A 19,834-nucleotide genomic window follows, 5' to 3' on the forward strand; every position below is an offset into this window, starting at 1 on the left:
AATAAAACAACCCCACTTTTTGCTCTTATAGAGATCTCTGCTGACCAATACAGCCTCAAAGCTCTTCTGAACCACAGGGCAGCTCATCTGGGGATGGAGGGCAAGGCAGTATTCACTTACACATACATGAATCTCGACTGTCTTGGAAATTTTCAGAACAGAAATGAAAAATAGTATTAGTAAACTGCTATCAGGAAGAGACTAGGTTGCCTCAACAGTAGATTTTTTATAAGATACAAAGACATTATCCAAAAGAAGCAAGAACAAGTAAACTAATTCCTGTACATTTTTTCAGATTATTATTTATGAGAGGGCATTTACTTTCTGGCAGCCTAGGTCCTCGATTCTCTCTTTTTGAGAGGATTGTGATGAAGGCTTCTTTTTACAGACGTAACCAAGTTGCTTATTACAAGCATCATTTGCCCAGTATCCATCCTAGAATAGCAGGGAGAAGGAAAAAATGTCAAGAAAGGGCACACAAAAGCACAGCTAGTGGTTTTTCTCTTTCTTCATAGGGCCAGATGGAGATTTATTTTAAAAAGTATACACACCTGTAAGTACTAGTTTAAAATTCATTTAATGCTGTTTTCAGGTGAAAGAAGGAAATTAACATTTTGAAGTCTCAACATTACTTCTTAGCATAACTTTTAAATGAAAGTGTTTGTAAAGATCCATCTCATCTGTGCTGGTAGGATCTGCTTTTGGAGCAAGATTATTTCACTACAATGCTGGAAAAAAGATTAATAAAACTGAACTAATTCACATCTGCTGGGGTTGCAGTAAATTTAACTATTTTATCCATTAAAGAATCTGAATATGACAGATTACTTAAAAAAATATAGTTTATTTAAGACGAACTTTCCCCTCATTCCCCTGTAAAATCTGATTTAGGATAAATTATTTTGATGCCTAATACTGACAAACATTAACATTATTCTATGACATAAAATTCTCTCAATAATAATAAGCATTTAATACCAGCATTTTAAAATTTTCTTTCAAAATTCATGACACTTATTGTGTGCACATACATGTGCATGCACATGCAGGTAAATGTATCGAACAACCATGTGTTGCAAGAAAATTAAGTTTGTGAGTCAAGCAGTCAGAAACATTATAGAATTTTACATTATTTTTTGGCAGGTAGATGACAACTGGAGAAACATGTCCTAGTGTCAGGTCTTTGTGTCTCAATGCCATGCCTCAGTGACATGACACTGAGGGACAAAATTGTCTATCTGCTTGGAATATGAGGTATGCAAATAGCATCTATGGTATCCACATAGGGTATAAACTATTTCATCTCTATTCCTCTCCCAGAACTTAAACTTTTTCTTTGCTGAAACCAAGGGAAAGAATTTAACGTAAAATTTCTGGATCAGAATTTTCACCAGACAAGGAATTCCAGAAGGTGGTACTGGGAAAACGCTTCCTCTCCTTCTGATGTCTCCTGACCTCGAACTTGTCTTCTGGATACCAAATTTTGGAGCAAAACTGTTTCAAGGCGGCATAAGGAATGATCCCTGCCTAAGCACATGGGTGATTTTGGGTGGGTGCAGTCAGTATGTGCAGAGCAGTGAGAGGAGCGCTCGCCGTACCTGCCCCTCCATGGCGGCGCAGCGCTCCGCACCGCTGCTGTGCGCGGGATGCCGGCGCTGCCACTTGGTGAACGTCACAGGGGTCCCGTCACTCCACTCAAAGTAGAAGCGAGTCTTCAGGTCATTCAGACCCAGCCACAGCTCTTCTGTTGGCTCTGAAGCATGACAAGAAATAGGTTTGGTTATTTTCCACTGTGCAGTGAATGCTTCCACATGCAGAACAAGCAGGGAGTAATAGATTTGGCATGTGGTACACAAGAGGTGGTCTTGTGCTTTTATAAAAATGCTGTTTCCTCTCAGGTCTCTATGAGAGATACATTGTGGAAAAAACATCACATTCCATTCAGAAATGTTGAATTTAATGAGCATAAGGCTCTTTACAGGTGGCAGAAGATTTTTGCAAGCTTTGTGTGACTCAGAGCATCAAACTAGTCCTGAGCATGAAGACACTGAATGTCTGTGGGTGTCCCATCTCTCAGGAGATCTACTGAGTCCAAGCCATGAAGACACCTGCCAGGACATTAGAGCACTTGTTGGCCCATCAGGTGTTGGCCCATCAGGTGTGTTCACCAAGGCCAACATCTGCAGTGTCAGGACTGGTTACTACAAATCCAAGCAGTATCAGAAGTGAAAAGATATTTTTTTCTTAGAAGAATATATAGCAAGAGGTTAGCATCAGCAAGAGGTTTGAATCTCAGCAAGAAGTTTATCTTCTAGGTTTGTAGCTCAGTTCTAAAGCCTTGTACATAGAATATAGGTGCCAAAAGTGCAATCATTAGAGGTCTTTATGTATCTCTGGATAGAACACCCTTTTCTGATTTTCTTCTCCTCCTTTATGCTTTACAACATGGATTATCCCTTAATAAACATATAGTTCTGTATTTATGAACAGCAACAACATAAAAGAGTGGTAAGTTGGATTCAGTCTTTCACTTGTGATATTTCAGAGAAATATTAAACTTTAATATGAAGTTCAGCTTTTATGTCACAGATGGAGCAAATGCAATACAGGCTTACACATATACTCACTGTAACCAAGCTGTGACACTAGAAAGCTGTATTCAGCAATGTTGTGGATGCTTGCCAAATCTCCATCTTGCTTTTTACATGAAGACAGAGCATCTTCCCATGTTTTGGGCTCCCGGTGAATGCTGTAGCAGTGCCCTGCATATGGCCACCAGCCATCTCTGCACTGAACAGGCTTCAATTCCCCTAAAATCAGAACACAGTTTTTCAGAACAAGATGAAAATAGAGGACATTAAAATGAGCTCTCTTGAGTACTCTTTACAAAAATGGAACCATATGAATAAACATAAAGCTGTAGTTGGCAATGCAAAGTACATTCAAATTAAAAGCAAATATTGTTAAGACACAGGATGCTAAATATGTAAATACAATGAATTCTCCTTAAACAGATAACCACTTAAAAATGGGAGGACATTGTTTCAGAAATACAATTTGAAATAAAGATCTGTGAGAAAAGAGAGAACAAAGCAGACACCAGCCTCTCCTCTCTTTGTCCTCCAGAGCCACTCAGTCTCGTGCTGACTGTGGTGACTCACTTTGGCTCTGCCTGCTGGTCTATGGTTTCTCACAAACAAACTTATTTTTAGGTAAAAAAAGGCATGAAGCAGTCCTTTGACAACTGCAGGTCAGCAAACCTTGTAAATTAGCGGCGACTTTGCATATCCTCTCAGTGGCCTTTTTATAACTTATATTCTTAAAAACATGCCTTGGTCTCGCTTTAAAAATAAAATCCTGTGTTTCTTTTTAATGTTAATGCTGGAATAAAGATTCTCTGAATTGATTTCTCTACTTTGTTTAGTATAGCTCATTCTTTCAAAGTAGATTTTACAGCATTCCCAGGTGACAGTCTCCAGCACACCCCTCTCACGTGGGCCGTGCTCACAGCCGTGCTGGTGCATTGGGGGAGCCCACAGATGCAGCAAGGTCTGTGTCAGGGCTGCTGCTGCTCCTGCTCTGCTCATAGGAAACCAAAGCACTGCAAACTGCAGGCATCAGACACAGGAGGACTTTTTTCATTGATATATGAGTAACTGCAGGTATTCATTTGGAGCGAAGCAGAATAATATTTCTACCATATTTATGCAACTTGGCCTTTTGGCTCCGGCTGCCATGATGGAGCATCTACAATCTGTCTTGCAAGAATGAAAAGCAGAGTGATGGAACAAAATAATAATATTGTCCTATGAATGTTTAATACACAAAGGGAGAAAAAGGGCAGCATATACATGTGTGTCATGTATAGCTGTGTTTTTCGAAAGTTTCTGACATCTTTGTTAAAAAATAATGTTGCATACAAGTTTCTCTTTCTATAAGTCATAAAAAACTTTCTTTTTCTTTGACTAACCTACCTTTGGGCATAATGTCAGGCTTTGAACTGAAGGATCCTTTTTTACAAATGTAGCCTAGTCTCTGGTTGCATGCTTGGTTTTCCCATTTACCATTCTTTCTGGGATTCAACAGTCCACAGATTTTCCCAGGGAGCAGGAAGGGACTTCCTTTAAGTAAAAGAGAAAATAGAATATCACAGCAAGAAATTAATAAAAAATATTGACAGAAACATCATACTACCAGTGGACACATCTTTTTATGATTCCTTGAATCACTAATAGGAAGAAGAACTTCCCTACAGGATAACTGCCTTGAAGTTTGTACAATGCCACCTTTAGTCAATAGTCTGAGAGAGAAACAATGACCCTCTACTGACTTGGTTATCAGGATAATACTGGGAAATGTCTTATTCCTTTCCTGACACTCTTGTTCTTACAGGAAGAACTGCTGAAACTGGACATATACCTTGTGTCAAAAACTGCCAAACTTTTGAATATGAAGTTTTAAGCTATATTGTCCTTCCAATATATTTCAAGAGTTTCACAGTTCTGCTTTCCTCTGAAATAGTTTTTTATTTTCTGTTGCAGTGTGTACAAACCTCTGTAAGCAGCAGAGAAAATTTCCTGATACAGCTCTTGAAAACTTAGAGGAGAGTTTAATTTTTCCTTTGACACCTTGAAACTTTTCCAAATCAGGAGACAGCTTGGAATACTCATGGGGAAAAGCAAACACAGAACCAAAAAAACCCCAAAAAGGCAGAGAAAAGAGCTCATCCTGTATGAGGCACACCACAAACCCACACCATTTCCCTTCCTGAAGTGGCCCAGTGCAATTTGTCATGAACTGTTGGGGAATTATAAGCTGGCTCCCTAAGTTTCTCAATAGTGTTTAGAATTTCTCCAAACAACATAGAGCCATTATTTGCTAAATATATTGCTACCTTTGGAAGATCTGACTTATTCACACTCATGGTCAATATGTTATGGGAAATTCTGATCTTTGATGTGTAGAGTTATGTACCACTCCAATGACACTCTGCTTTCATAAACAAGCTCTCTGTTTAGATAAGAGAATAGAATAATATGCTGTAACTTATATCCACAATAAACTTTTTAATTTGAAAGTGTTAATCTTAAAACAGGGATCTAGATCTTGAGCTATCAGAATGGGCTTTCCTGAAATAAAGTTAGGTAAGGCAGTTTATATTAGTTGTTGTCTTACCAGATTTAACTCAAAGGTTACAAATTAAATACATTTCTTACCTGGAGCCCAGTTTAAATATCTGAAAGGGCTGCCCCCAGCCCATTGCCATCCGCTGTTGAAATCCAAAGCATTCAATCCAATCCAGAAGGCAAAACCAAATTCTTTAGTTAGCTCTAAATGAGAAAAAAAATCCATCAGTGGTATCTCTCTATTCTTATTCACAGTAAGATCATCTAAAAGAAATTAAGTGTAAAGTAAGAAATTCATATTTCTTATTTTAAACCAGGCCCAGATCAGTATTTTCTGCATTACTGAGATGCATTGATTGCAAAAAGTAAAATTTGTAAATGAATCTATATTGATTTACCAGAGATCTTAGCAGGGCAAATCAACATCTTATTTCACTATTTAAATAGGACTTTATTTTTCTCAGTAGCTTTTATTAGAACACAGGATATGTAAAAAAGCCCTGATATTCATAAGGGAATTTTGCTAAAATTCTTCCGTAACAGATTTAAAGGAGTCTATTTGTCAATAAGTCTATTTGTCAATAAGTCTATTTGTCAATAAGTTTTTTTTCCAGCTTTTTTCTCTATGGGAGTCCTTTCAAAGCCTCCTTTACACTATTAATAACCAAAGAGATGTTATGATACCTGTACCTGAAATCCACTGGAGTTATTTTGATTTTATGTATGCAAATGCACCCATATTAGGACCAATCTAACCATCATCATATGATCTCCTGGAAATATTAATAATCCTTGAAGCACAGTGGGAAAAGGTGAATTAGAGGACCAGCCCATAGCCCTGGTCAGGTTTGAGTGCCTTTGGCCAAAGGTGAGCAGAGGAAACCCTTTCCCTGGGACCGACTGCAGGAGCTGCCGGAGCTCCCACCTGGAGCTCAGTGCTGCCATGGGGACATTTCACTGCCAAAGAGGTTTGTGAGCAATGCTGCATTAAAAACCCCAGGCAGTGCAAGGGCAGTTCAGACCATCTCCCTTTGGTGGATGCCCAACCACCCCTGACACCCTGCCCTCTTTGTTCCCTGAGGCACACAGCCAGGCAGCCCAACACTTCATCACAGCGTTTTTTAAGGTCTTGCTCTCTGTCCTTTTACCTCCTACATATGCTTGCTCCTGAGACTCTGTAATGCTTAGGAGTTCTGCATTTTGCTGCTGACAGCTTTTCCTCGCTTGGTGCCATGTTAGAGCTGATTCTGAGTTTATCTGATAGTGAATGCCCGTTGAAACATCTTCTGTCCAAAATCGTTCGGTGTCATCTGGAAGAAGTGACAGAGAGCACTGTTCTAGTGGACTCACATATACCAATTAAAAGAAAATAAAGTGTGTAATAATGCAAAATCTCTAAAGATGCATGCTAAGCATCAGAAAAAAAAAGATATAAGACTAGGCATCAAATTATAATAATGTGTATTTTAAGATTAAAAAAAAATATTTTAAATGCTTACATTTTTTAGAAAGGAATGAATTTTTCCCCCAATATTTGCTTTCGAACTTTCTCATACTGCAAATGCAATTCTAGGTAAACCAGACATATCCATTGAATGAAATAAAGAGATTCCAGGGTAAAGTCAGAGGAGAAAAGCAAGTATGTAGGTGAACTATGACCCTCTAGGGTCTTCATGCCTCCAGGGTAGGAATGGGTAGGAACTCCCTTTTAGCTCACCATAAAGAGAAGCAATTTTCCCAAAAATGACAGAAAGTGGCCTTTGACAGCTTGAGAAACAAGAGAAGAACTCCATGTAACACCAATTTACAGCTCAGCTGCTGTCTTTGCAGAGCAACTCACCAGACTTGGTGAAGCTGCTGTGTTATTGGGAAGGGCATTGGTGAGACCAATATTTGTGTCCTGAACTGGAAGGATCCAAGCATAATTTCAGTGCAAGACATGACAAAGTTGGGAGAGGAAGATAATTCTCACAGCAGCATTTTTGTGTAGGCTGGCAATAGGAAACTAGAATAAGGTAGAAAATTAAAGGGAAGTCAGTTTAAGTGAGAATTGACCTATAGGGAATGCCTGAGGGAGGAAGAGAAATAGGAATTTTTGAAAGGAAGATGAATGTCTAAATAATAATATAAATTACTAAATTCCTGCTGTTCATGCCATGCACTTAAGTCCCACAAAAGAACCTCTTCACCCCTCTGGTTCATTGAGGGAAACTGTCACTATAGCATTTGAGTCAGAGCCCTTCTGGGCTGAAGCACTCCTCAATGGCACCTCTTGCTCTCCATTCCCTTCAGAGAGAGCTCTTGGCCATTGGCAATAGTGTCCTGTCAGGGGATTTTCATTTGAGCTACTCTAACAAGGTCATTCAGGTGTGCAGCTGGTGGCTCATAAAAACCGGGTAGCTCAAAAGATGGTCTGCTCAAAACGTTTCATGACAAGTTAATGAATAAAATGCAAGACTTACTTTTCAGTGGGCAAAATCCATAGAGTTTATCAGCATCAAAATCTGCAGTTGTTGCACACCAGAGCAGCCCATCTGACCTGCCAGCATCTGTGCACTCATTGTACTGCTTGTCTTTGTATTTGAAAGGGAATACACAAGGCTGTCCATTGGCATTTCCTCGCAATGTAAAAGTAACTAGGAGGGAATAAAAGTGTTAAAGGACATGAAAATAATAATAAAATCATATCTGTAAATTTCTAGTAATGGATCTATCTATTATATATTTGTCTATCTAAATCGAGAAGTTATGCAATCTTTTAAAATTTCTTTTTATTATAATTTCCTCCCTAGTGTGGCTACAGATTTTAAATAAATGTTTTAGTAAAATGAGAAGTTTAAATACTGTGGTTAGCGTTTGATGTGTATACACTGTAAGGAAGTCAAATTCTATGATGAAAAGTTGGTGACAGCTTGTAGTTCCTGAAGAGAGAAAAACTGCAAGAATAGAACCAACAATAAGTTCACTGCATTTTTGTTTTTTGCACAGCTCAGTAAGTTTGCTTTATTTGCTTTATTACTCTATCCATCTATTCCTTAACTGTTAAAAGGAGAAGGGTGGTTAACCAGAGAAAATACAGACCAGACTGTCATGACCATATTTACCCAGTGAAAATTTTAGATTTCAGTTGCACATTTCTCTACTTGAAGGAGTCTTGCAGATTCAGCCTAAACTCAGATGCTGTAAGATTAGCAATGTTTCATATTTTTAAACTATTACCGTATAATGGGAATATTCTTTTATGGTGACATTTCTGATATAGACTCAGTCTCACATTCATGAAAACTCGTTCCTTCACTCACTCCACATTACTGCTTTACCATTTCTCTCTATAACTATACCCAATGACTGATAAACATCTTGAGAGTAGAGCTGTTCTAATTTGATGAGGCTGGAGGGGAGGAGCCAGTTCTTCCTTCTCATGCCTCATGTTGTGGGGCAGAAAGAGAAACTCACACAGCTGTCATGTCAATACGTAAATCCCTCAACTGATCACTGCACCGTGGGTGTGATGAGGAAGGTAAAGGGAAAGTGGTCCATGCTCCCTCATCTTTCATTTCCCTCCCACACAATGCCATCTGATTTAATATTTCCACTGAAAGAAATTCCAGTTTAAATATCCTTCTCTTATTACCTCAATTTTTCCATCATCCATACACTCCCCACTCTTTTATTCTGTGAATTAAGAACTGTCAGAGTACCCAACATACTTTTTAGATCATGTTTCGATCTGATAAAAATATGAAATAATCAATCTATACATTAAAACTGTAAAGCTGCCTAAGGTAAACCATTTCATATCTAGTTTAACACAAAACTAACAGGAAACTTACCTGATGACTGTAGTGAACATTGCATGAGGGAAAGGAAAACTAGAAACCTGGAGAAACTCATTGTAAATGTAACTTGCTTCCCATTCTTCTGCCAAAAGTTGGATTAGAAGATTGGCAATATATAAAAACCCTGCTCTCTGCAGATGGGTCCTGCTCTGTGTCAACGGGTTGATGGATAAGGCTCTGTACTCTAAATAAGGAAATGTCCTGTCACATGGTATTTTGAAATAACTGGAGGGCACACTGTAAACACTGCTCTCTTTTAAGAGCAAGTCCCTTCCAAAAGTGAAGTCTCCATCCTTGTAACTAGAGGTGGAGACATTTGTCATCTTCTGTGACATTGCTAACATTAATTCAAGTTAGTTTTTGGAGTGCTACACAGACAGACCTGGAAAAGCAACTTGAGAACTGGGGACAAGAAACCAGCAGTGAAATATCATCAATTAAAGCCCTCTGTTTTAACCCCTACATCTCAGAAACAAACAGACAAAATCCCAGTGGTTCAATACATTGCAATATGTCACAGGACTAGGTATATGTAGAAGAAAGAGAACAAACTTTGCAGAAACTGCAGGTTTTGTGCATTATGAGCTCTTGCTCACTTTGAGGCAAAATTAGCATTATTATGTTGGTTTATTTGATCCCAGTTTGGGTCTGGTTTGTTCATAATTGCTTATCAAAGACCCGAAAAAAGTGATGTTCAACACTGTAGTGTAGTGGTAAGTTTCCATGCAACAGAAAGAAAATTTTTGCCTGGAATGCTTTAAAACTTTACCAAGTAAAAGGATATGTTTATCTAACTGAGAAATTCCTAATGAGGCTGTTTCAAAACAAAGCCAAATACAAGCTAAATGCCTTTAACCTGTGAGCAAAGTGCTCATCTAAAGACTTGTATTGGCATGGCAGTTTTTGTACAAATTTGCTGCAAAGCCCTGCTGCAAATGTTCACAAGTTCTGCTATTCCTTCTGCTTATTTACATGGGCAAAACTGAAAGTTGTGATAATGAAATTGAAGAAATGAAGATGTGAAATAGCCAGCAGTGAAATATATATATAGCAGCTGAACAGTAGATGTCATAGGAGAAGCAACTATCATTGCTTTTGTTTTTAAAAGAGTGTTGGGGAAAATTACTGCAAGAACCAGACAAACTTGTTGACTTGGCTGTAGAAAGTAGTAAGAGAGAAAAACATTTTCTGAAAAAAAGTGTCTGGATTTCAGCAAAGTTAGGAATGGAATGAATTATTTAATAATAACTATTATATTTGCAGTTCACATGAAGGGAGGGTTTAGCATGAGCAAGTCTTGCAAGAGTAGCTCTAAGTTGTAGAGCGGAATGGTGCCACAGGCACCAATGTGGTGAGGTACAAATAAAAGCTGACTTTCCTGAGTGAAACCATATTTCAGATACATCTAAAATAACAAAATTAAATTGCTCTGACAAAGGAAATCCCAAGGGAAAATACTTGGAGGAAATAATTCCTGCCCAGTTCTCTCATTTTGCTCACTAAGTGCCAGCCGGGGTCTAGTTCAAATTGGGCTTTCTTCTCCCTCTGGTATAAATGGATGTTTGTGAAGATTCCTTCAGGGTTACAGAGGTGGGGTAAGATTAATGCAGACACTGGGGTAGGCTAAAAGAGGAATTGAGTACTTCAGAGCTCCCTCTTTGGCATGGCCAACCAGCCTCATGCCAGCTGCAAATAATTGGGGTCAGTATCTTGCGTGTTGCGTAACACATTGTGCAATAATCTTTTCTCAGCAGTGTCCTACACTCTTGCTTATATTTACACCAAGAAAACTGGATTTCAGTGCTTGGGAAAGCAATTTTATTAGTTGGTTGGGGGTTTTTTTCTGGTTCTTTTTTTTCTTTTTCCCAGCTTTCCAGCTTGCTCAATAGACTCTATTGGGGATATCTGATAAGCACACTTTCTCATAAAGCATTTAGTTTGCATTTACAACTCACTTAAAAGCTATCTTGTAGTGCTTTCTACTGTTTTTCTGACATCTAAAATTTAGTCTCTTACAGATTTCTAGTAGAGAACCATCTGCTGCATTCCTTAGTTTTCAGTTCCTTTTTCTTGCATTTAAAAATGGGAAGTTGGTGCTTATTCAAGCTGAATTCAAAGTGGTGAGGAGAGAAGCCCTTCTTGCTACTGACAAAAGAGTTATTGTGCTGACAGGAGCAACCCCCTTCCCCTTTCTCCTCATTTGATTCACAGGGAATGTTGAAGCTGAAAATTATACTAATAGAAAATTTATTTATTTATTTATTTATTTATTTATTTATTTATTTATTTATTTATTTATTTCAAAGCATTAACAAAAAAGAAGCAAAAAATGTCAGGGTAAGAATATTTTAATTCATGTAAAGGAACATAATACAATTAAAAATCACATCATTTAATTGAAAATTATTACAACTTATACCTGGTCCTAATATTCTTTGCTGACATTAACTGTGTTTTCCATAGCAGAAATTGAACATGACAAGGTTTTCTATCCCAAAGTTTTCTAAGAAAAGAATGTGAAGCAAATTTATAAGTGTAATAGGATTTACCCATAAAGAACAGTAAAGATACTGGTCTGATGCCGTGAAGTTTGTGGGGTTAAATGCGTTCAGGTTTGCAAAAGAGTCAGACAGGTTCTAATGTTTGAGATTTTTCAGAATGTCATTTAGAACAGCAAGGCAGTTCTAAATGGCATTCACACTTTATTGGGAATTCATTCTTACTAGTTGATTTTCATAGTCCTTTTTCAGTACATGTAATTGTTTTTGACAAGATTTTTGCATGACCATCCTTGCTAAGGCACTTGAGAACATCTTGACCATTACAAAATTGTAACATCAAACTCTAATTCTGACTTTGTAAAATATGCATGATAAAAAAAAAACAGCTAATGCTAAAAGAGGAAAGTGATTTAATTTGTGTAATGTTTAATGTAAGGTTACACTAGATCTCACATTAGATCTCACTACAGACTTTTAACAGATACATCCTTTAATTTCAGCAGTAACTTGCTGCTCCAAGTAACATGCCACAGTATCCATTCTCACCAACTCTTCTGTCACCAAGACATCATCTTAATAATGTTTCATTGCCAGAATCTGTTGAGAGCTGGTTTTTTCTCTTTCTTTTGTAGAAATAGGCTGCCATGCCAGCTCCAAAAACAATTATAACAGCCAAGAAAATGAGTGGCCAAACAGAGACATGAACAGGTGGGCGAGTGTCTTCATTCTTTTCCTTGCCTGAAATGAATCCACATAACTGTGAGAAACCATAGTAGTTTTTATTTCCACATACAACATGAAGAGCATGAAGGAGATGCCCTCTCCAGCCTGAACTTGAAGGCTGAAAATCTGAGCCCTGAATTGCTGCTGATCAGTAGTCAGGTCTCTGTTCCTAAAGCTAATGTGGTTTTAGTGGATCTGGGGTACAGTGATGTACAATGCATCCAATAGATGCTCATAAGAATGTATGAAAATGTATGCCTTAGATGGGTATGGGATGCTAATTATTGGAAATTAATTTTACAATATTTTCGTTACATGATTTACGATAATATCTTTGTAAGAAACTTTCATATACATCTACATAGTTTCTAACAGCCTCTGTTAGAAAAGTTAGTTAAAGCACTCTGTAGCTGTTCTCAAAGTTCTTCTCAGGTGTGGTCACTGTTGAGCTTGCTAGCTCAGGGTTAGCCCTGAGCAGTCCCCCTGGCCAAGAGCAGGCGAGTGCTCCTGAGCATCTGAAAGGCACTGTGGGGTCACCCTGAGGGACTGATAACTGTGCAACCCTCAGCAGGGCTTGTTCTCTAAAAGAGAGCAGTTTCAGAAAACTCATTTGAAGTTCTTCCTCTATTTAGATTTTTCTTAGTTTTCTTATGAAAGCTCTTACCTTTTTGCTTTCTAGGACTCCCATTTGGCTCAACTTCATTGAATTTCAGAGAGAAATCACATGACACTTTATTAGAATCTGTATGTTTGACTGTTTGCAAAAATAGTACAGGAACAAACCCCCCTGAATTACTACCATTGCGTTAGTAACATATATGTCTGCTATAAAAGGCAACAAATTGAGGCAAAAATACATTGCTAAGCTTTCACCTTCCTACTTACCATTACTTAATCCACTTTTGAAACTCTGTACTGTTTTTATATTACCAACTTTAAAATACTGATTTTTTTTAATGTTAATTCAAAACATCTTTTAACATTTTCCCTGAAATATTAATTGTAATGTACTAAGAACGTGATGTATCACTCTGGAGATTAGTTTTACATGGCATATTTTGGGAAGATCTGCATGTCTAGCTGCTACAAATTTTTTTATTTCTAAACATCTTTCCAAGAAAACACCTACTGAATCACATGAATAATCTTCCTATTCATCTCTGTGTAAGACAGAGAAAAATGAAAAACCTTTATAACATTGTTTTGTTGCTGTTGAAGAACTACAAAAATCCCCAGTTTGGCACTCAGAAATGAAGAATTATAGACATAGACTTAAGGAGTTCTAAATTATCATGAAAATATTTCTCCTCTTGGATCTTCTTCATTAGTTTGCAAACACCCTTGATACCCAGAGGAGACTTTATAAAGGCAAAATGTAAAGTGAAAGCAAAGCAGAATGCAAAATTAATAGATACAAAACAACAGCAATCCCTATTAAGGCAGGAAATAGTACATATGGGAGCTCTGTATGATTCAATGGATGAACTTTAGAGATTCCTTATTATTTTAGTACTATGTAGGATGAGATGTAATTTGGATGTTTTTAGTAAGTCTTTAATAAGGATTAATTGACTTACTGCCATGGCCATGTGCTGATTTAAGCACAGAAATTAAGAGTGCATGGGAGATGACGGGATATGACTATTTCTTGGTAACAGTTCTGCATCTTTTTCTAATTAAAGACTACTTGGAAAATGAGTAAATGCTAGCCCTAAATTTTCAGTTATTTTTTCACCACCTACCATGTCTTGAGATGTCTTTAGCATTGAAATAAATTTTTTTCAACTTTTCATCTGAACAATAGAATCTTAAAACTGGCTTTATCACTAAGGGTTGACACACTGAGGACTCACCTTTGGGTTTTTTGCAGATAAATCCTTTTTCAGCAGAGCAATCACTTTTGTCCCAGTAGCCAGATGGTGCAGTTATTTCCACACACTTATGCTCCACATCCAACTCTTTCTCCTCCCAGTTAACAAAGTCCAGGACAGTATTATCTAGCCACAACCACTGACCTACAGAGCAACTCACAGAGTAAAAAAAAAATTAAAACTTATCTATTTCATTAATATCTTAACTCTTTAGCTCTGCAATTTACTTTTGATAACTATAGTAAAGGCACTCCTCAGGAGAAACCCATGTTGTTGGGGGTTTTTTGTAAAATACTGAAATCCTCAATTTTCTCATATTAGCGATGCACTTTTCCATTAAAAATTGAAATTTAGACATACCTTCAACATTCTGGTAAAGTCCTATCCAAAAGCCTCCTACTTTATTTCCAAGTGGTTGAATTTTACGAGTCAGAAAGTGAGATTCATCCGTGTTTTCTACTGAAACCAAAGTAGCTCCTGAAAGGCATTAATAAGCAAATAATGATAACCTACATGAGTAACCACTGTAGTGACCTCCTCTTTTTAGTCTGTACTAACAATAGCTCCTGCACTAATGCTGCTCTGTTGGTGTCTCCACTGCTTCTTGCAGAAGACAATGGCCTGGAGGTAGTTAGAGGCTGTGGCCCCCACTGCTGCCCCCAGGATGGTATCCCACAAGGCAGGACGTAATGGGGAGCTCACACACAGGGAAGCTGTAGACCTGAGAGGACAGAAGGCTGCACAAAGTGACTCACGTCAGCTTATTTTCATTGTGCCAGACTCAGAATAGCTTAGTAGGTAGAAAAAAATCTTAGCTTTTTTTTTTTTTTTAAATCAATATCTTTACATTTTTATGATAGTTTTGTAAAAATATTGTTACAAATCTTTTTAGTTGATAATGAAGGCTCTCACCTAAGCGAGCACACTCAAGGGAGGCCAGCCCCCAGGTTCTCCCAGCTGATGCTTCAAGGTAGTAGCAGTGATCATGGAAAGGGATCCAAGCTTGGAGTTCATCTCCTTCAGGACAGTCCCCAGGCAGCTCAGCAGGGTCAGTAGGAGCTATCTCTAAAGAAGACATATGGAATGAAATTGGTATTGCATTGTGAGTCATCTCTGATTCTATGACATGGGTGTAAATAGTGTAGGATTTCTCTCACCCAGCTTTATTTGTCTTGACATCAACTCATGACTATTCCCACATTCCCTCAACCCAGACAACAGGGAGAGCCAAGCAGTCAAAAGTGTTAAACATCTTATTTCTCAAATCACATTTCTCAGGACAAGGAATCAAATTGCATCCTGCAATATCTAACTAACTGCCTTGTCAGTACTGTGAGGAAAGCAAACCCTGGGGGATGATACAAATCTCAAATTTGTATTTTCACAACACAGAAGCTGTTGTAGGCTAATGAATCATTAATGCCACAGTCCCATGTTGTGTGGCTGCTTGGTCTCTTAATGTTATCACTTTATAGATCAAAAAAAGCCATCAATGGAGCATGCCTCTGCCAAATCATACTCTGTTTCTGATCATGGTGCAACTCCAATTCATTTTGATGAATCTTGCACTGCATAAGTAGACCAAATGTATGCAGCCTTAAAATATAAAGGAGGGAAAACAGCACAATTATACAAAATCTGGATGCAAACATGCCTCTGCATATATCTGCAAAGAGCTAAAGTAGCATTCACATTGCCAAGGCTCTTACAGTTTTAGCTCTAGCAATAGTGAATGGAAGTGAAGCTCTTGGCTGTGTTTTGGCTCAGGCACACTCGTGTGTGACCTTCCCCAGCTGAAGTTGAGACAGAGTAAAGATCCATTCTGAATTAGGTGAAGTGTCTAAGAGAGGTGAAAAGTCTGTGAGGCCAAAGCTGAAGGAAGAACTCGCATGCTGAGACAGCAAGGAGACAGAGAAAGAAAAACAGAAAAGACCACAAGGTCGATTTGCCCCCGACTTAGAAATTCCTTTGATAAAGAAGAACTGGTGCTAAATGTCACACGGAATGAATATGTATGAACTTATTGTGAAACTGTATGCATATGCATTTAGAAAGGAGATAAAAAAAGACCCGAGGTCTTCAAAAGTACGCATGCCTTGTTGAGAGACTTGCGTCCGGCGCGTCGTAATAAAGGCATACCGAGCTTTACAACTTTTACAAAGTTGTGAGGTTTCTTCTTTTCTCCGCAAAACAAAGTTCATACAGTCAGTGCACAAACCCAGCACATACTACACAGACTCGTGTAATTTATGGTCATGGCTTGTAAAGAGCAAGATATACCTTGAAGATAGAGCTTCATGTTATGGAAACAGCTTTACCATGATAGCAGAGCAGCCATATGGATTTGCACAAGAACCTTTCCTGTGCCTAAATTCAGTGATCATTCAATAGCAAACATCCCCATTCTGCTGGGAGGTGGGTGCTACCCTGAAGCACAGTCCTCTGCAGGGGTAGCCCAAACCAGAGCAAACTCTCTAGGATTAGGCAAGCTTACAGAATTAGGAATGTGTCATTGAAATTGTTACATGACTTTGCTTACCATCTGATATCATGCAAACTGAAAAGTAGCTTTCATTGCAAGATGCTGTTTTCCAAGTACCATCAAGATCAAGGTAAACACAAGCATTGTTTTCCTTTGGTTCCCCAGCTGCCCATTTTGTGTACCTGGTTTTCCAGTTATTGGTCCATTTGTAATAGCCACCAGTCTGAAAACAAAGGAATTCTGGTAATATTTGTTGTTGGTTTTTTTTTACATAAAAAGTTCTGCCACATAAATATAGTGTAAATATAATCATATGCCTATTTGATGTTTTTGGAAAAAAAGGGCCATTTTTTAAAACCCCATTCACTGTTCTAAGCAAAGTCCTCAGGGAATTTGAGTTACACAAGAACTACATATGAAAAGTGTTCAACACTGCATTGCTTTTGGGAGGGCTTTTCTGGAGTAACAAACTTCTACAATAGGGTAAGAAAGTCAGATAAGGCCATCTTAGGTCATTTAGTAAATCCTACATCAAGAGAAGCAATTACAGAGAATTTGTCCTCTCTGCTCTGCTTTATTTAAATTAAAATTCAGAGCTATTTGTGCATAAAGATTACTTGACATTAAACACTAAACAGTCAGCTTAAATCTTAAAATATGTCCCTAATACTCACAGTAACTTCTATTAGTATATTAATAGCTCTAAGTATCCTCCTGTATAGCAGGGCTTTTGACTTTCAGGGTGGCCGACAGTCACTTCATGACAGCTGCACTTTCTGACTCTCAGTCTGCAGCTTGACTTCTGTTACGGTTTCTAGAACTTTCTACCTTCATCTTTTGCTTCTTGCTAACATTTTCTGTGATTCTTTACTCTGTTTGGTGATGAAAATCCTTGACTTATTCTAACAGTACCCCTATATTTCTGGGCATTTACACAGTGAAGCCATTCAGAATAGAATTGCTCCACTGTTCAAAACTGGTCATCCAGAGGACTATTAGAACAGGAAAATTCCCTGAGCACCCGCACCTCCCATCTATCCAGCGCTTACCATATTGCTGTTAAGACCAATCCATACAGGTTTTCCATATTTCAGCATCTGGATCCACAAGAATGAGTGGATGTAGGCATCTGAAATGCTGGCAAGATCCGCAGATTTGTCTTGGCAATTTCTTCTGGCCTCTTCCCATTGCATTTCAGATGAAACGATTGAATAGCTACTGTCACCATAACGAGTGAAGCCAGAGGCTGGATTTGTTGTTGGTAATTCAGGCTGTGAGGGAGCTATGGAAGAAAAACTGAATGAACGAATTTACAACATATTGCTCTTCTGCAGCATGCAAGCTATGAAAAATTGGTCAAAAGGTCCTAGTCAATAAGTTAAAATCTTTTTTAAGCTCATGAACAAAACAACATCAAAAACCAAAATAAAAACAAACAAACCAAATAAGCGCCCCCCAAACCCCCAAAAATGCCAAACATAACTTTTAAGACATGGAGCAAATTTGTTAATGTAATAAGATGAGTGAAATCCTGGATGCCCTGAAGTAGAGTATACTTTCTATAGACTTGACTGGTCCAGTCTAAGACTCCTAGATTGCATATTTCAGATTTTGTGCTTTAAGTTATTTGACTAAATCTGAATATCTGAGTATACATTTATTTCTCGTCGCTGGTGGATAGAACTTAGGACAAGGCATTTAAGGCATTAACTGTTGCAATCTCTAGACCTAGCCTAAGACTTTGAGACCTGTTTTTAATTGATCACCACTTGCTGTTCACTCCAACTTCTTGGCCTGTCTGTAAGGGTTGCCAGAATTTTGCCTGCGTGTTTGAGTCAGGCAGTGTACATTTCCACCCTTTTGATTGTAAATGTATTCAGAAGAGCTGGAACTGGGATCAAGAAAATTAAAAATACCTCCATAAAACTGTATTTGCTGTGTGGGGAGAGGGTCTTCTTACAAGCATGTTAGCTGTGCTGAGAGTGAACAGGCTGAAATAATGGATCAGGGAATAATTTTTACTTTAATAAAGCTGAGGCAAATTTTTTTCTTCTCAGTGCTTTGCCTTCTCTACTCTCGTTATATGCTTGGACAGCTGTGATTTGTGTAATTAAAATTCTACACGAGTAAAGTCAACATTCATTACTCATTTTGGTGTTCAAAACATAATATTCTTCTACAATAACAACACATTCAAGAAGCTGTACATTTTGATTGACATCATATAGCATTCAGTAGAAATTGTAAGAGAGGATTAAATGCTCTGCTCAGATTCATCCAAGAGAATGGAAAGATTACTGCAAGAATATGATTTCTACTGCATTTAGGATGCCTAAACCTCTTACACTTCACTGAGAAAAAAAAAAAAAAAAAGCCATTTTCATTTATTATTCTCTAGTATTACTCATGATTAGGCACAAAACTCCCAATTAAGATAGTGGTTCCTCTCCAGCAATTTCTGTGAAACAATTTGTACTTTAAACATAGCACTGCCTTAACACTGATGGAGGTCTGAAAGCCTGAGAGTCAGAAGGAGACTCAAAGCTGGAAGAAATCACATCAGGTTACAGATTCATCTTATCTAACCAAGGTATTCTTCCTCTTTAGGAGACTGGGTGGAACAGAACTCACATGAATTCATCTGGCACACGTAGCCTCTTTCGTTGTCACAGCTATCATCTCTCCACCTCCCATCTGACTTCATGATGAAGACACAATCTGTCTGAAGGGGAGGGGAAGAGGCACAGCCATTACAAGAGGCAGTGGGGAGCGGGTGAGCTGAAGCTCCTGTGCTGCTGGTGCAGCCCTGATGGCAGAGGGGAGAGGAGCTCACTGAACACCTGCATAAATTAGTTCAAATTTCCTAGGTTTCTGCCAAGCAGCTTGACCTGGTATTTAGTAGTGACCCCTTTAATTTGAACCAGGCTTCCACTGGTGCCAGTTAAGGTCTGAAAGAAGTCAATTAAAACCCATTGTACCAGTTTTATTAAGAACCTCATAATGACTGCATAAGAGACTAAGGTACCTATAATAAATCTTCTCTGTTCTCATTTACAGTTATGGAGATCTGTTTCAAAATGTTTTTATCAATGAGAAAAACAATATAAGAATTACTGTTAAAAGCTCTAGTCTACACTAGTCTAATTGAAGCAGACTCTCTTGCAGAAAACAGATGCTCTTTGCTGGCTTTTTATAGTCATTATCAAGTCACCATTATCAGATGCAACAAAATATTTTCTCTTTGCTTTCTTATGTTTACTTGGTCCAGTATTTCCTTCATGACTCCTCTGAT

At 38.1% G+C, this 19,834-nt stretch overlaps 2 protein-coding genes across 5 annotated transcripts in view; both read right to left on the minus strand.

Moving 5' to 3' along the window:
• The window catches only part of LOC134415139 (macrophage mannose receptor 1-like), a 33,163-nt gene extending 24,036 nt beyond the window's left edge, over positions 1-9,127 (minus strand). For both annotated transcript variants that reach the window (XM_063150448.1, XM_063150440.1), the window contains exons 1-8: positions 8,960-9,127; positions 7,589-7,762; positions 6,275-6,436; positions 5,217-5,330; positions 3,975-4,121; positions 2,628-2,810; positions 1,599-1,753; positions 322-435 (exon numbers count right to left, since the gene is read on the minus strand). In XM_063150448.1, coding sequence (XP_063006518.1) covers positions 322-435; positions 1,599-1,753; positions 2,628-2,810; positions 3,975-4,121; positions 5,217-5,330; positions 6,275-6,436; positions 7,589-7,762; positions 8,960-9,020 — 1,110 coding nt within the window. In that variant the 5' untranslated portion in view covers positions 9,021-9,127. The remainder of the gene's footprint in view (positions 1-321; positions 436-1,598; positions 1,754-2,627; positions 2,811-3,974; positions 4,122-5,216; positions 5,331-6,274; positions 6,437-7,588; positions 7,763-8,959) is intronic.
• A 2,170-nt stretch (positions 9,128-11,297) lies between these two features.
• Positions 11,298-19,834, minus strand: part of LOC134415117 (macrophage mannose receptor 1-like) — a 32,640-nt gene continuing 24,103 nt past the window's right edge. For 2 of the 3 annotated variants that reach the window (XM_063150432.1, XM_063150420.1), the window contains exons 23-30: positions 19,174-19,264; positions 17,592-17,824; positions 16,600-16,765; positions 14,973-15,125; positions 14,421-14,537; positions 14,043-14,204; positions 12,854-12,886; positions 11,298-12,204 (exon numbers count right to left, since the gene is read on the minus strand). In XM_063150432.1, coding sequence (XP_063006502.1) covers positions 12,035-12,204; positions 12,854-12,886; positions 14,043-14,204; positions 14,421-14,537; positions 14,973-15,125; positions 16,600-16,765; positions 17,592-17,824; positions 19,174-19,264 — 1,125 coding nt within the window. In that variant the 3' untranslated portion in view covers positions 11,298-12,034. The remainder of the gene's footprint in view (positions 12,205-12,853; positions 12,887-14,042; positions 14,205-14,420; positions 14,538-14,972; positions 15,126-16,599; positions 16,766-17,591; positions 17,825-19,173; positions 19,265-19,834) is intronic. The other variant, XM_063150428.1, reaches the window with a different exon arrangement.

This window comes from Melospiza melodia, chromosome 1 (assembly GCF_035770615.1).
Source record: "Melospiza melodia melodia isolate bMelMel2 chromosome 1, bMelMel2.pri, whole genome shotgun sequence".
NCBI classification, from domain to species: Eukaryota; Metazoa; Chordata; class Aves; order Passeriformes; family Passerellidae; genus Melospiza; species Melospiza melodia.